The sequence below is a fragment of the Embiotoca jacksoni genome, unplaced genomic scaffold (assembly GCF_022577435.1).
Source record: "Embiotoca jacksoni isolate LCO1_2020_lvr unplaced genomic scaffold, fEmbJac1.0.p SCAF_16, whole genome shotgun sequence".
Classification (NCBI taxonomy): domain Eukaryota; kingdom Metazoa; phylum Chordata; class Actinopteri; family Embiotocidae; genus Embiotoca; species Embiotoca jacksoni.
The window spans coordinates 11,647,891-11,660,135 of record NW_027185296.1 but is presented as its reverse complement, the minus strand read 5'-3'; the positions used below and the strand labels follow the sequence as shown (position 1 = coordinate 11,660,135).

Here is a 12,245-nt window from a genome sequence, read left to right as displayed (position 1 = left end):
TTGCATGTAATCACATGGGGAGGTTATGAATATGACACTAAAGAAAAATATTTGTTTTACAGAGGCGATGCAAGCTGCTGTGTCACTCAGCTCTGTTCTATATTTAACAGACCGTCCGCTGCTATTTCTGGTAAAAGCTTGAAGTGACTGTTCTGAGACAACACCGAACTCGCAGGGGGCATGAGGTTCTCTGCTGATAGCTTCAAACGCACCACTGTTATTATTAGGTATCTCAAGACAGGCTGGGGGAAATTTTTAAAGAGCAGCGTAGTCCAACAGCATTACACTTAATCAGTTTATTTATAAAATCAAAAGGTCTAGACCTGGCTCAGTGAATTTCAAAATGCAGTGTGTAGGAAGAGATACAAAATAGTACAATAGTCAACCACCACTGACATTTCTATACAGGAAGATCAACATAACAACATTCTCTACATTTGAGCAAATATCTTTGAGAAATAAATACAAAAAAAGAAAAACTCCTTTTGACAACACTACCTGATAAAGGGTTGTGGGAGAGTTTATGGCTCCCTATAAGAACTGTGCCCAAAGTAGAGTGGAGCGACCCAGTGAAAACATACAAGTATAGCACACAACGCCACATCCCAATCTCTCAAGACATCTTTACACTGTGACAACTCGAAAGTTAAAAGGCACCACACAATACAAGTCACAAGGAGATTTTGCCACACATTTGTAATGCTGTAACCAACAAACTTTAAGGCGGATGTCATGTGCAAAAAACATCTTGAATATGTGTCACGCGTATACTGCTCAGTGTCCTCTCCAGTGAAGTGTGCTTTGATTCTTTTCTTTTTCTGCTGAATTCTTTAAAAAATATCTGAAATGTGAAAGATTTAAAGAATGATTGCATTATCACTATGTTGCTTGGTTTCACAGGCATATTCCAGGCTTCCGGGAGTGGCAAGTGAGAGGGGACAGGGTGCTCGGGGAGGTCTTGCTGTAGATTTTAGTTCCTGTAGCCTTTACGTCCCTCTCCTTCCTTGAGGAAGGTCCATATGAGGGTGTTCACGATATCGGGCTGATCCTGCTGCAGCCAGTGGCTGGCTCCAGAGATGATGTTGAGACGGAAATGATTCCTGATGTAGAGGCGACAAGCCTCGGCCATTTCCTGCTCCAAGAATGCATCCCGCTCTCCCCACAGCAGCAGCACCGGAGACCTGACATGATTGTGGCTCAGGGGGAGGGAGCTGAGGAAGGAAAAAAGCAAAGTAAAAATTCTATTATGGGAGAGATTTGTAAGGGAAAAGACACAGTTCAGTATTAATGTAGCGTGTAGTCGATATCTACAAATAGAGAACAATGTGTCTCAGTTCTAAACTAAATTTGTGATCTCGTTATGTTTTCATGAAAAGACATATATCTCATATGTCTTGTCTTTTGCTGATTCCAACCAAAATGGCATCTTTGTTTTCTCTTAGTCTATGTCACAGTGAGTGCATGGCAGCATGAAAAGCAGAAAAAGCCAAATTATGACATCAAGGTCTATGTGAACACAAAGTTTTGGCCTGTATTGCATCTTCTCTTTTTGTTATTTGGCAACTTTTCTCCCTGAGCTGAGTATGGAAACAGATTTTTGGGACCCCAGATTTCTGATGTATCCACTTTGTGTTTTTCTACGACACAAAATGTTCTTTGTCTCTCTGCTGTTCAGCTGTTTCTTATTTGAAAAAACAACAACAACAAAAACTGTAATGTATGGATGGACGGACAGACGAATGGATGGATGGACGGATGGAGGGAAGGGCGGATGGATGGATGATGGACGGATGGAGGGACAGACGAATGGATGGATGGACGGACGGACGGACGGACGGATGGACAGATGGACGGGCGGAAGGATGGGCGGGCGGGCGGATGGATGGAAGGATGGATGGATGGATGTTGACTGTGTGTGTCCCCAGTGCTTTAAGGTACAGTCTGCGCTTGTGGAGAGACTAATTGGTCCTGGGTCAGTGAGATATCTTTTATGTAAGCACATAAAAGCTATCCTGAGATAACTCATTGCTTGTGCTGGGAGCAGATGGCGCGTTCAGCCATGCATGTACAGTTCACATGTCAGAAATGCATTCTCTGAGATTTTCTTTGATCTGATTTGTGCCATCACTGTCAGCCAGCTCAGCGGTCCTACATGTAAGAATGAAAATGGAAGTACATATAAATAATTTACATTGTGGTATTGACAGAGAGCTTTAGTTTTCTGTCCTTCACAGCTCTGACAGTAGGTGGCAGCACTAAATATGTGTAGAATTTTTACGACATTGTGTATATATGCATTATACTCAGTATATAACATTAAATTTGTGGAAAGCACACATCATAAAACATTAAAAGTGAATTTGTTATCACACTGTACATTTATCAACCATGAAATAAAAATTGAATTGAATTGAATTGAATTTGTTTATATCGTGCCAAACAACAACAAAGTTATTATTTTATTTCAGGGCACTAGATGTAGTAAAGTCATGACAACAGAATTTTACAGCTTTATACAAAAGAACCAAACAATTCAATAATTCTCACTAAGCAGTTGGAAAAACGTCCCTTTAACAGGAAGAAAAACCTCCAACAGTAGGAAGCAAAAACTCCCTTTTAACAGGGAGAAACCTCCGACAGAACCAAATTAATGTTGACTAAAAAGCATCTTAAAGTACTGCATTAACATTGAAGTTGTCTCCCAGGGCAACAGCAGGCCTCCTCGGATAGCTACTGTATGTTTTATACGACTGTTACTCTGTCGTGGACTGTACTGTTGGTCATACTTCTAGTTTTTATCAATATTTCCATTTCATGCAGCTTTATAGTACAGTACTATAATTCAAAGGGGAAACCTGAGTATGTTTTACTCCAATTCACAGAGGCTATTTTTCTCTACATTATGAGGTAGTCTACATACTTTTATTCAAGTCACATTTTTAATGCAGAACCTTTGGAGTTTTATCATAATGTAGAATCGAGTGCTTCTTCCGCTACTGCTATTTCTAAATCTCTATAAAATTCCTTAAAAATATTTTAGAAACATAATCTATGTTGGTGTGTGAATTTCCCACCTGAATATATTCCTGTAATAGTTGAGGGCTCCCGTTACAGCTCCCGGCTGCGATAGAGCGTACAGATAGGCCTCTAAGTCCTCTGCAGAGAGCCATCGGCCCTTCCTCCCAATCCCTGTGCTGCGGCTGATGAACAAATCCTTCAGAGCCTGCAGCAGAAAACAACAGCAAACACCGCGTGAGTTTGTGCGGCTGGTACCATTTGATCTAGAGAACATTTACAGAAGGACATGTCACTGTAAAGTGAGTCAGAAAAGGTACTTCAGTGGTGAAATCAGCTCTGATGACCTTCAGTCGCAGCTCTGGCACTCAGACTTACTGCTGGCTTGACAACATTACATTTGGTCCTTCTAATTCTGAAACTCCAACACAAGGCATTTGGCAATATTCTTATTTGCCAAAGCCTGAACTATTGGTCAACACTTCCAAGATGAAATAAACAAACAAACAAATAAACAAAAACAAAAAAATAAAAGAAGTAATTTTACAAGGACAGTTTGTGTCAAACAAATGAGATATTAGATAGTTAGTTGTTCAGACAAAGCCAGACTTCCTGGCTAGTCTGCTTCCAGTCTTCATGCTAAGAAAAAGCCAAACAGCTACAAGATGTTGCTTCATATTTAATAGAACAATAACTCTGAAAAATAAGCATATTCAGCTTTACCTTTAAAAATCAGTTATATTTATACCCAAAAGTTAAATAGCTATTAACTTAAACTGACCTCCTATTTCTAGATTTCTAAACTAAAACTTTGCATTTGTAAATCTGAACTGTGCATTTTTGACATGATTATAAAATAATATTAATGATCAACTTTCAGTATTGTTAATGATATTATCAAATTTAAATATAGATTAAGTATATCTATGTGTATATAATATATCTATGTATTATATATATGTTTAATATATGTATATATATATTGATATAGTTAAGAATATGGGGAGTTCAACATTATCATGTAATTATTGACAAAATAACCATGTCAGTACATGAGTTGGAAATAATCTACAATCTACACATTTCCCACAGGATTAATTGATCATTTTGTTTTCTGCAAAAATCTCTTTTTCCCAGCAGGCTATATTTAGAGTTTGTGCTGATGCAAACGCTAAAAATAGACTGACACTGTTATAACGTGCAATATACACCAATGCACATCCATATAAACCCCCATGCATGCTCACACAGTAAGACATGCTCACACAACCTTAACCTTAAAACCTCTTCAGGCACAAATAACAGACCACCTTGAAATCATTGATGGAGAGCATGAGCTCCGGGAAGCGGGGCAGCTGGAAGAAAAAGAAGTGACTGGATTTCAGCAGCTGGCTCGGGTGACGCAGAGCGTAGTCTGGAGGAGAAGAGAGGGGAGAGTCGTGATTAAAGGGCAGGTTTGAACACACTGCGAGATTGTGAATGTGATAACTCAGAGTGACTTGGCCTCTCCTGTCTGCACCAGTAAAACCAGCTGTTCCAGCTTCCCATTAGCCTTCTGTAATTAACCTCTCATCATCTTCCCTGGAAGGCAGAGGAGTATTTGCCAGATGGAGGCAAAACATACAATTGAGGAAATAATACTTCCTAATTAATGATAATAATTATGGTAAAAATCCAAGAGACAAACCAGAGCCTTAATTAGCATGAAGAAAATTGGTTTTCCTTCACAACATTAAGACGAATGTCTGAGTATCTGCTCATCTGCACGGAGGGAAATCATACCTGTGAACACAGAAGGATGGGGACAGTTTAGGACAATGAGTTTTGTCACCATCTCAGGGTAGTGAATAGCAAACAGCCACGCTATAGTCCCACCCCAGTCATGGCCAACAAGGCAACATCTGTTGTACCCTGGAAGAAAAGCAAATGCACATAAAACGGTTAATAGAAGACAGCACTTTCACAGCTCTAAGACAAGCTCGATGTCCATGCTGATGTTCTAAATCCTAAATAGTGGAATGAGCTCCCCAATGACATCAGCACAGCAGAAAGTCTATACGTCTTCCGCCGCAAACTAAAAACGCACCTCTTCCGACTTTACCTTGAATAAGAAAAAAAGTAGCACTTTAGTAGCACTTAAAATGGCACTTACTACTTTGTAGTTTGGCTTTCTTGAAGAAATTTGTACTTTTTTGATTCTTCTTGTTCTGGATTTGTACCCTCATGGTTGAAATGTACTTACTGTAAGTCGCTTTGGATAAAAGCGTCAGCTAAATGAAATGTAATGTAATGTTAAGACATGTCGCTGTCTGAAAATCAACACAGTTCTTGACTCTATATTGCTGGCTTTCTCCTTCAGAGGACATTTACAGTCATCAAATGGATGTATTCTATGACATACAGTCAAACACAGACCAAGGTCGGAGCATCAATCTAATCAGATTACTGTGCCAGTCACTCCAAACTAATCCCCTTACCTGTGGCCGCACCTTTTACATCAATTGATAAGAATTAACCCAAAACGCCTCATCTGAACTCTGACATCACATGACATCACAAGAGGAACAGTCATGAGTCTGGGAGACACTTTGAGAAAACGACAGAGAATCGAAGATGTTTCTGCCATCTGTCTTTTGGTTTGTTTGTTGTTTACTGAAATCACTGATATTCTTTTCTGGAATGGGAACTAGTTCAATTTGTTTAATATGTATGTGGACTGCAGTGGGGATCATGTGGGCTTCTGTAGTCCAGTCACAGATGAGAGTACATATGAGGCTGCATGAGAGGATCATGTGATCACTGCAAGCCTCCATCCATTTGTGCTGCCATGTCCATTATCAAGTGCTTACCTCCTAAAAGCTTGTGAAGTAATTAACAATGGCAGCTAGAACAATGAAGAAGTGACTATTATATATAATATATATATATATTATATTATATTATATTATATTATATTATATTATATTAACTATAGTTCTTTCTACAAAAAAGTAATTATTAAGAGAATGTAAATGTTTTGTGTTAAAAAAAAAAAAGGGAATGCATTAAAAAACATTTTTCAGAATATTAAGTATTTACAATGAAATCTTGTCTGGACTTTTACTGGTTAATTTTTGCACCTGTGCACATTTTTTAAATATCAATGGTGCTATTCACAATGTGCAACAAGAGAGAGGTCACTCATAGTGATAAACCCACAGAGAATAACTAACTGACTGCTTGCCTCACTTCCAACCTTTTCACCCAATGTTTTAGTGTTACAGTCTGCAACTTCACCGTTGTGGTTGAGTTTCAGTTCCTTCATTTACCTCATTAAACTCACTAACATCTGCAACTGAAAACTCTGATTAAACCCACTAACTGCCCAGAAAATATAACAAACCAGGTTTGAAACTAGAGCTGCTGAACATAGTGGAGAAATTGGCAGCTGAATATGCAGACATTTTATTCCCGATTATGAAAATATAACGTGCTTGTGTGCTAACATGTTCATTAAAACAAGTTTAAAAGGTTATAATATGTCAATATTGAACAAATCTGATCTGGATCTTGGAGATCGGGAAAAGTTGTCTAATCAACAAAAAAATGAATAGAAACACATGTGGTCTGATTTCAGACAGATTGACCAGATTGCATTAGCGCATTCAAAATGTTGATAACAATGCCTTTGTCTCAGTTTCTATCTTCTAAATAAATGAAGTTAACCTGGAGGTGTGCGATCATCTGACCACTCAGATTTCATGCCCACATGTGACTTTATTTCAACCGTGTGGCTGTGTTCCCAGATCTACACCCACAGTAAAATGTTATTATGAACAATCACAACTGAAAGATTAAGATCAGGGATGCAATAAGCCAATTATTTATACTGAACAAGTGAAGGCAGTGTGTTACAACTCCTCAGAGACAAAGTAGAAAAATCAAGACATGTCTATTCAAATTATTTCAGTTTTCTTAATTTTTAACACGTTTAAAAATGAGGTGATATGTTTGAAGAAAACAAATAAAGAGTTTGTACACATAGTCTACTGAGATTCATTTGAAAATCTTCACTGATGTTCCAACACTAATGCAGATTATCTCATAGAGCCTTTAAAGAGTGATGAAATGACAAGAAGAAACTGTGATATGATGACCACTGAAAGAGCAAAAAATGTCATCCTGGCCAGATAGTCATTAGAGGATGCTGGTATGTGCACACAGCCTCAGGTTATAGCTCTCTGCTAATGTTAGCAAGCAGTCAGCAGGTAGTGAGTTCTGTATCTGCACAATGTCCCGTGTTCACTAAGAATGACTCACAGGATGCTTGTCATGCTGTGTTGCAGGCCTGAGGGCTGTCTGCAGCTTAAGACTGATAAACAAGTTTATTTTTGACCCGAGACACTGTCAAAACACTGTCCACTCCTTGGACTTCATTTAAGATTACACAGACATGCAGTTCTCCTGCGTCCACTCACCCAGGTACTCCACGATATCTTTGACGTCGGTGACCAGATAATCAAAGCGGTAACTTTCAGTGGAGAGCGGCAGGTCAGACTCCCCGTAGCCCCGCATGTCGATGGCCACCACACGGAATTCACTTTTAAACTCACGCAGCTGGTAGCGCCAGGAGAACCTAAGGTACACAGACAAATGAACTGTAATTATTTCAGTGTTCCCATATAAAATTTAAGGAAATATTTTTAATACCACAGAATGTAATGTAATACCTGTTTCACAATCAAACCAGCAGGGACAGTTACTTGTTATCTAAATTATTTTGTTGGCATTTGTGTCACATTTTTATTTACACTTACAAGCTGTAAATAACAATAATTCATGGTTATGAAATAGATCAATTAACATTACCAGAATCATTGCGGGTTTTTGCTACAAATCAAACTTTTTTATTTTTATTTTTATTTTCCTTGCTACTGCAGCATCACAAGTGACATTGTTAAGCTGAAATGCAACAAAAAAGGAATGAACAGCCTCCTTCAAGCACAATCAAACTTTTGATTTAGAGTAGAACGTCTGCTGACAGCCACATTTAAGACTTATGCTCCTAAAAACAGCTCTTTATACTGTTCAACTGTTTGAATACTCCCCAAGATGATTAGGTTGAATTCAATGTGTACAATTGGCAGATTGCCCTTTTAAAAGTGCCTTTTAACATCCCTTTAAAGTCTGTAGAAATTTTAGATGGTTTCAGACTAACTTTAAAAACTTCTTTTAAAGCGAGCACACAGCTTTCTTTCCACCTCTAGGTAACACAAACTGTTTTAGATTCCAACCCGCCCACTGATCATGTGGACTGGGATGACTTCTGTCTTCTGAAGATCTTGTCTGCTGAGTACAGCCTGATCAAGCCTGAACCACACCCCTTTCCTGCTTCTCCTTCTCCTCAGCTAAGTGATTGGCAAAGCAAGATGTAGAGCCCTGCCTGGGATTCTGATGAGTCAGGATAAGATCCTGGTACTGAACCCTTAGATCTTAGAATATAAATGAGGTTTCAAGCACAGTAAGCCCCTTGGACCTTCTGACACATACATTATCTTTTTTTTTCTTTCTCATTTCTAAGAGGGAATTAGCACATTTTGAAATAGTATTAAGAGTTCTTTTGAACCACCTCGTTCTCAGCACGGTTCATCATTCCTGTGAAGAAAATACGGCAAGTGAAGCAGAAAGACCTCACGTCTACCGTTAATTAATCCCTGTCCTGTCCACAGCTTAGATAGTATGTTAGAGATATGGACAGGCTTACAGCTCTTGACAACCACTTTGGCCCCAATTCAGGCGCAATGCTACATCATTTTTCATTTCATATCGGGAGGCAGAGATCTTGAACGCTTTGGACCCATTTCCCCCGACGGCAGTTCATGTCTTTGAATGAGGACTCCTCTGCTGGCATGGATTTGTTTTTGCAGCCCTGGAGCCAGACCGCAGAGATTTAATAGTGCTGCTGAAACATTACAGTGGCGGAATTCTTATTGCCAAGAGAATCTTTACAGAGGTGACACATGCAACAAATAATAAACAACTGCATAGACACTAAATCTTATAGTCTGATTTATTTTTACCACAACCCTGATTTCCCCTTTGACTTACCAGAACTCAGGGAAGCCATGCAAAAACAGCATGAGCGGCTTTCCTCTCTCTCCAGCAGCAACATAGTGAAACCTAAGGCCAGACTCCTGGACAGAAAGAAGACACATAAACACATTTCTACACAAACACCAAGCTGTTTGTGTGAATCTGTTGCTGCCGCTTAAGTTCCAGCAAATTTAAAGACTTACAGAAATGTTTGCAGACATCTACGTTGTAAATATATTATCATTTTAACACACAAAAAAGTAAAAAAACAACAACAGTACATTTACATCTAATCCTTCTGAAGCAAAATTGATGAGGAGATTAATTGATAATTAAAAATAGTTAGTTGGTGCCCTAGAATAGCTGAAACAAAATATGATTTGAACACCTTCAAGGTAGTTAAACAAAAGATGTCTCCTACTTCACTGAAATGTTCATTATAGTGCATTTAAGGCTTCAATGCCCAACATTACACCTATGTTAAAGTTGCATATTGTACTGTGATTTACTTGCACAATGGTTGTGATCTCACAAAATCCAACTCATACCTACGAGTCTTTAACTGAGATTTAAGCGGTCTCAAGGTCAAAGTCTGCAGAGTAAAGGTCAGTCATGCAAGTAAATAGCAATAAAGAGCAAAATACATGTTTTGGGATGTTTGTGATTTGCAAAAAACAAAAGCATTCTGACAAGAAACATGCGTCGTCACTGATACTTTGATAATGCTTGTTCTGCTTTGTATATTTGGCTTCACAGCTAAATTTAACATTGCAGGTGTTAAAAAAAACCCCAATAATACCAGGAGTTACGAATACACTACATTCAAGATTTCAGAGGTGTGGGGAAGCTACCTGTATAAAGCTTAGCAAAAAAACAGCTGCATAATATGTAGAATATATATAATTTTCAGAGAACAGTGGCCCATGCTCCTGTTGTGGAATAACAGGTCTCTCATTCAATATAAAGCTGACAAAAACAAGAGGAACGTATCAGAAAAGAACATTTTTATGGATGAAGTCATTAGTTCTAACCTATAGTTTTGGTCTTGGGATTCTCTTGTTCAGTTTTTAAGCTAAATGTTTTTACTTCTCACTTTAACATGTTATCTTTCTGACCAGAATGCTTTGCAGATTCATATAAAAGAAGCACATTCTAGCATTATGAAGTGTATGCAAGTCTTTATTTAGAGAGGATTAAGTACTCCTGATCTGAAGCACGTTTTATTAAGATTTGGGATTCTATCAGAAAGCACCTCTGATCACTGGAGATAGCATAACTTATATGTGCAAACATTCATTGTATACTATATCAGTCTTTTTCTTTCCTTTTCCCTGTCTGGCTGCATGGTGGTGGGTGTGTTAGATTCAAAATTATTTTAACAAGGATATTCCTATTTACTTCACTTGCACCATCTTCAATCAAACATAAAGTCAACTTTGACCATTTCTTCATGCATCCTGTATGTTCAAGATCAGATTCACTTGGTTACACAAAACCTTTGATTTGAACTAATAAGCAACCAAATGACAACGTGCTGAATGTTCTGGCACTAAACCAATGTATTTAAACCAACACTGAGCAGCAGTCAGCTGTTACTGAGTCGGCTAGATATATTTGAAATGTTGTATTTTAGAGGCACTTGTACATTACTGGAGTATTTTCATTCTCAGCGATTATTTGACTGCCCCATATTTATCGAACAGCTGTGGTTTGTGGTTAATTTGTAGCTATTTGATCATCTTATTAAATATGATGCACTGCTGCAGATTAAACTGCCCAACAAATTATAAAGTGTCTCCACCTGTTTAGCATGCTTCTTATATATTAATGCATCAGTAATCATAGTCCAACAATATAAACGATCATATAATAACGAAGGGGACCGTCCGGCTGCACACTGAGTTCTCATACTTTAAGTGATACTTTTAATCAGATAGCTTTAAATGCATTGTAAGTATTGTAACTTATACTAAAGGGAAGGATGTGAATAATTCTCCCACTACTCACACTGGGGCTCTGGTTGAGGGAGGTTTTTTTTTTGACAGACCTGCCTCGGTATTTAATTACATAATCTTGAACACATACTGTAGGTTGGTAGTTCGAGGCTGGCAGCCCCGCTGCGTGCGGAGACGTGAGGCGGAGGAGCTGTTCTTTCAGCACCACCTGAGCTCAGCGCTCAGCGCCACCGACAACGTCTCATGAAGATGAATACAAATAAATAAATCAATGAACAAACAGACGCCTTCTGATTTTGCTCAAAGATCCGGCCCTGTTGGGCTTTTCACGACGCGACACGGCAGAAAGGTGTTGCAGCGTTTTACATGTTAACACCCTTAGCAAGCAAGAGATGCTCACACAATGCCCCCCCCCCCCCCCTCTCTCACAGGGACCAGACACCTTTCACGTCCAAGCGCATGTGTGTGTGCGTGTATGTGTCTTACCTTGATCCGAACATAACAGTGGGTTCCCAAGGACGTGTCATTCAGACAAGCGGGGGGAGTTTCACGAATCACCCATTGGAAGGTTGCTGTCGGCCTTAAGACGATGTTCCACCAAAGTTTCAGCAGGGCTACGATGGTGCAGAGAGCACAATAACCGTATATCAATGACCAATACCCCCAAACTCTGATTTTTAGCGCAAGTCTGATGAGAAATAACAGCAAGTTGTTGAGCACTCTCGCCATCTTTACATTGCCGCAGGAAATCAATCCAGATCACGTTACCTATTGATTGCTTTCTGTTAAGTGGTCGTTTCTGTTTAAATACTGCTCTGACGATGCCGTTGTTTCGTTACCAGCGTATACGCACGACTGTCTGAAGGGAGGATCCCACCAAACGGTTGAATGGGACGGTGGCGAGAGCATCACGTCAGATTTCACGCTTGCGTGTGACAGCGGTGGTTGTTCAGCTGGAGACGGTGTTGTTGACTATACAAGGCAAGTCCGAAATCGAGCAATAAGGAGCTCGGTGCAGAACATTCAGTTATTTCAGCGCAGTTAAGAGGCGCTGTGAGGTAGAGAGGACACCCCCCCCCCCCCCAAAAAAAAAAAAAAACAACAAAAAAAAACAACCACTGCAAAGCACCACGGCTGCACGCCGGCGTTATGGCAACAAGCACTGTGTGGGGGGGGGACAGCTTATATGTTGGATATTATTTC

General features: G+C 39.3%; 1 protein-coding gene across 1 annotated transcript; it reads right to left on the bottom strand.

The window, feature by feature from the left end:
* Positions 1-281: 281 nt before the first annotated feature.
* ephx4 (epoxide hydrolase 4) lies at positions 282-12,063 on the bottom strand. The gene is made up of 7 exons (XM_069150940.1): positions 11,529-12,063; positions 9,103-9,188; positions 7,473-7,630; positions 4,798-4,926; positions 4,326-4,429; positions 3,075-3,223; positions 282-1,211 (listed from the first exon to the last, which is right to left on the bottom strand). Exons 1-7 carry the CDS (start codon positions 11,769-11,771, stop codon positions 971-973), a joined length of 1,110 nt encoding a protein of 369 aa, XP_069007041.1. The 5' UTR covers positions 11,772-12,063; the 3' UTR covers positions 282-970.
* Positions 12,064-12,245: the final 182 nt, after the last annotated feature.

Excerpts from the sequence above, each read along its gene's own strand:
- ephx4 (XM_069150940.1), bottom strand. The coding sequence starts at position 11,771 with ATGGCGAGAGTGCTCAACAACTTGCTGTTATTTCTCATCAGACTTGCG. Across the intron at positions 3,224-4,325 it reads TCTCCATCAATGATTTCAAG|GCTCTGAAGGATTTGTTCAT; the intron begins GTGGTCTGTTAT and ends TTTCTGCTGCAG. Across the intron at positions 1,212-3,074 it reads TATTACAGGAATATATTCAG|CTCCCTCCCCCTGAGCCACA; the intron begins GTGGGAAATTCA and ends TTCCTTCCTCAG.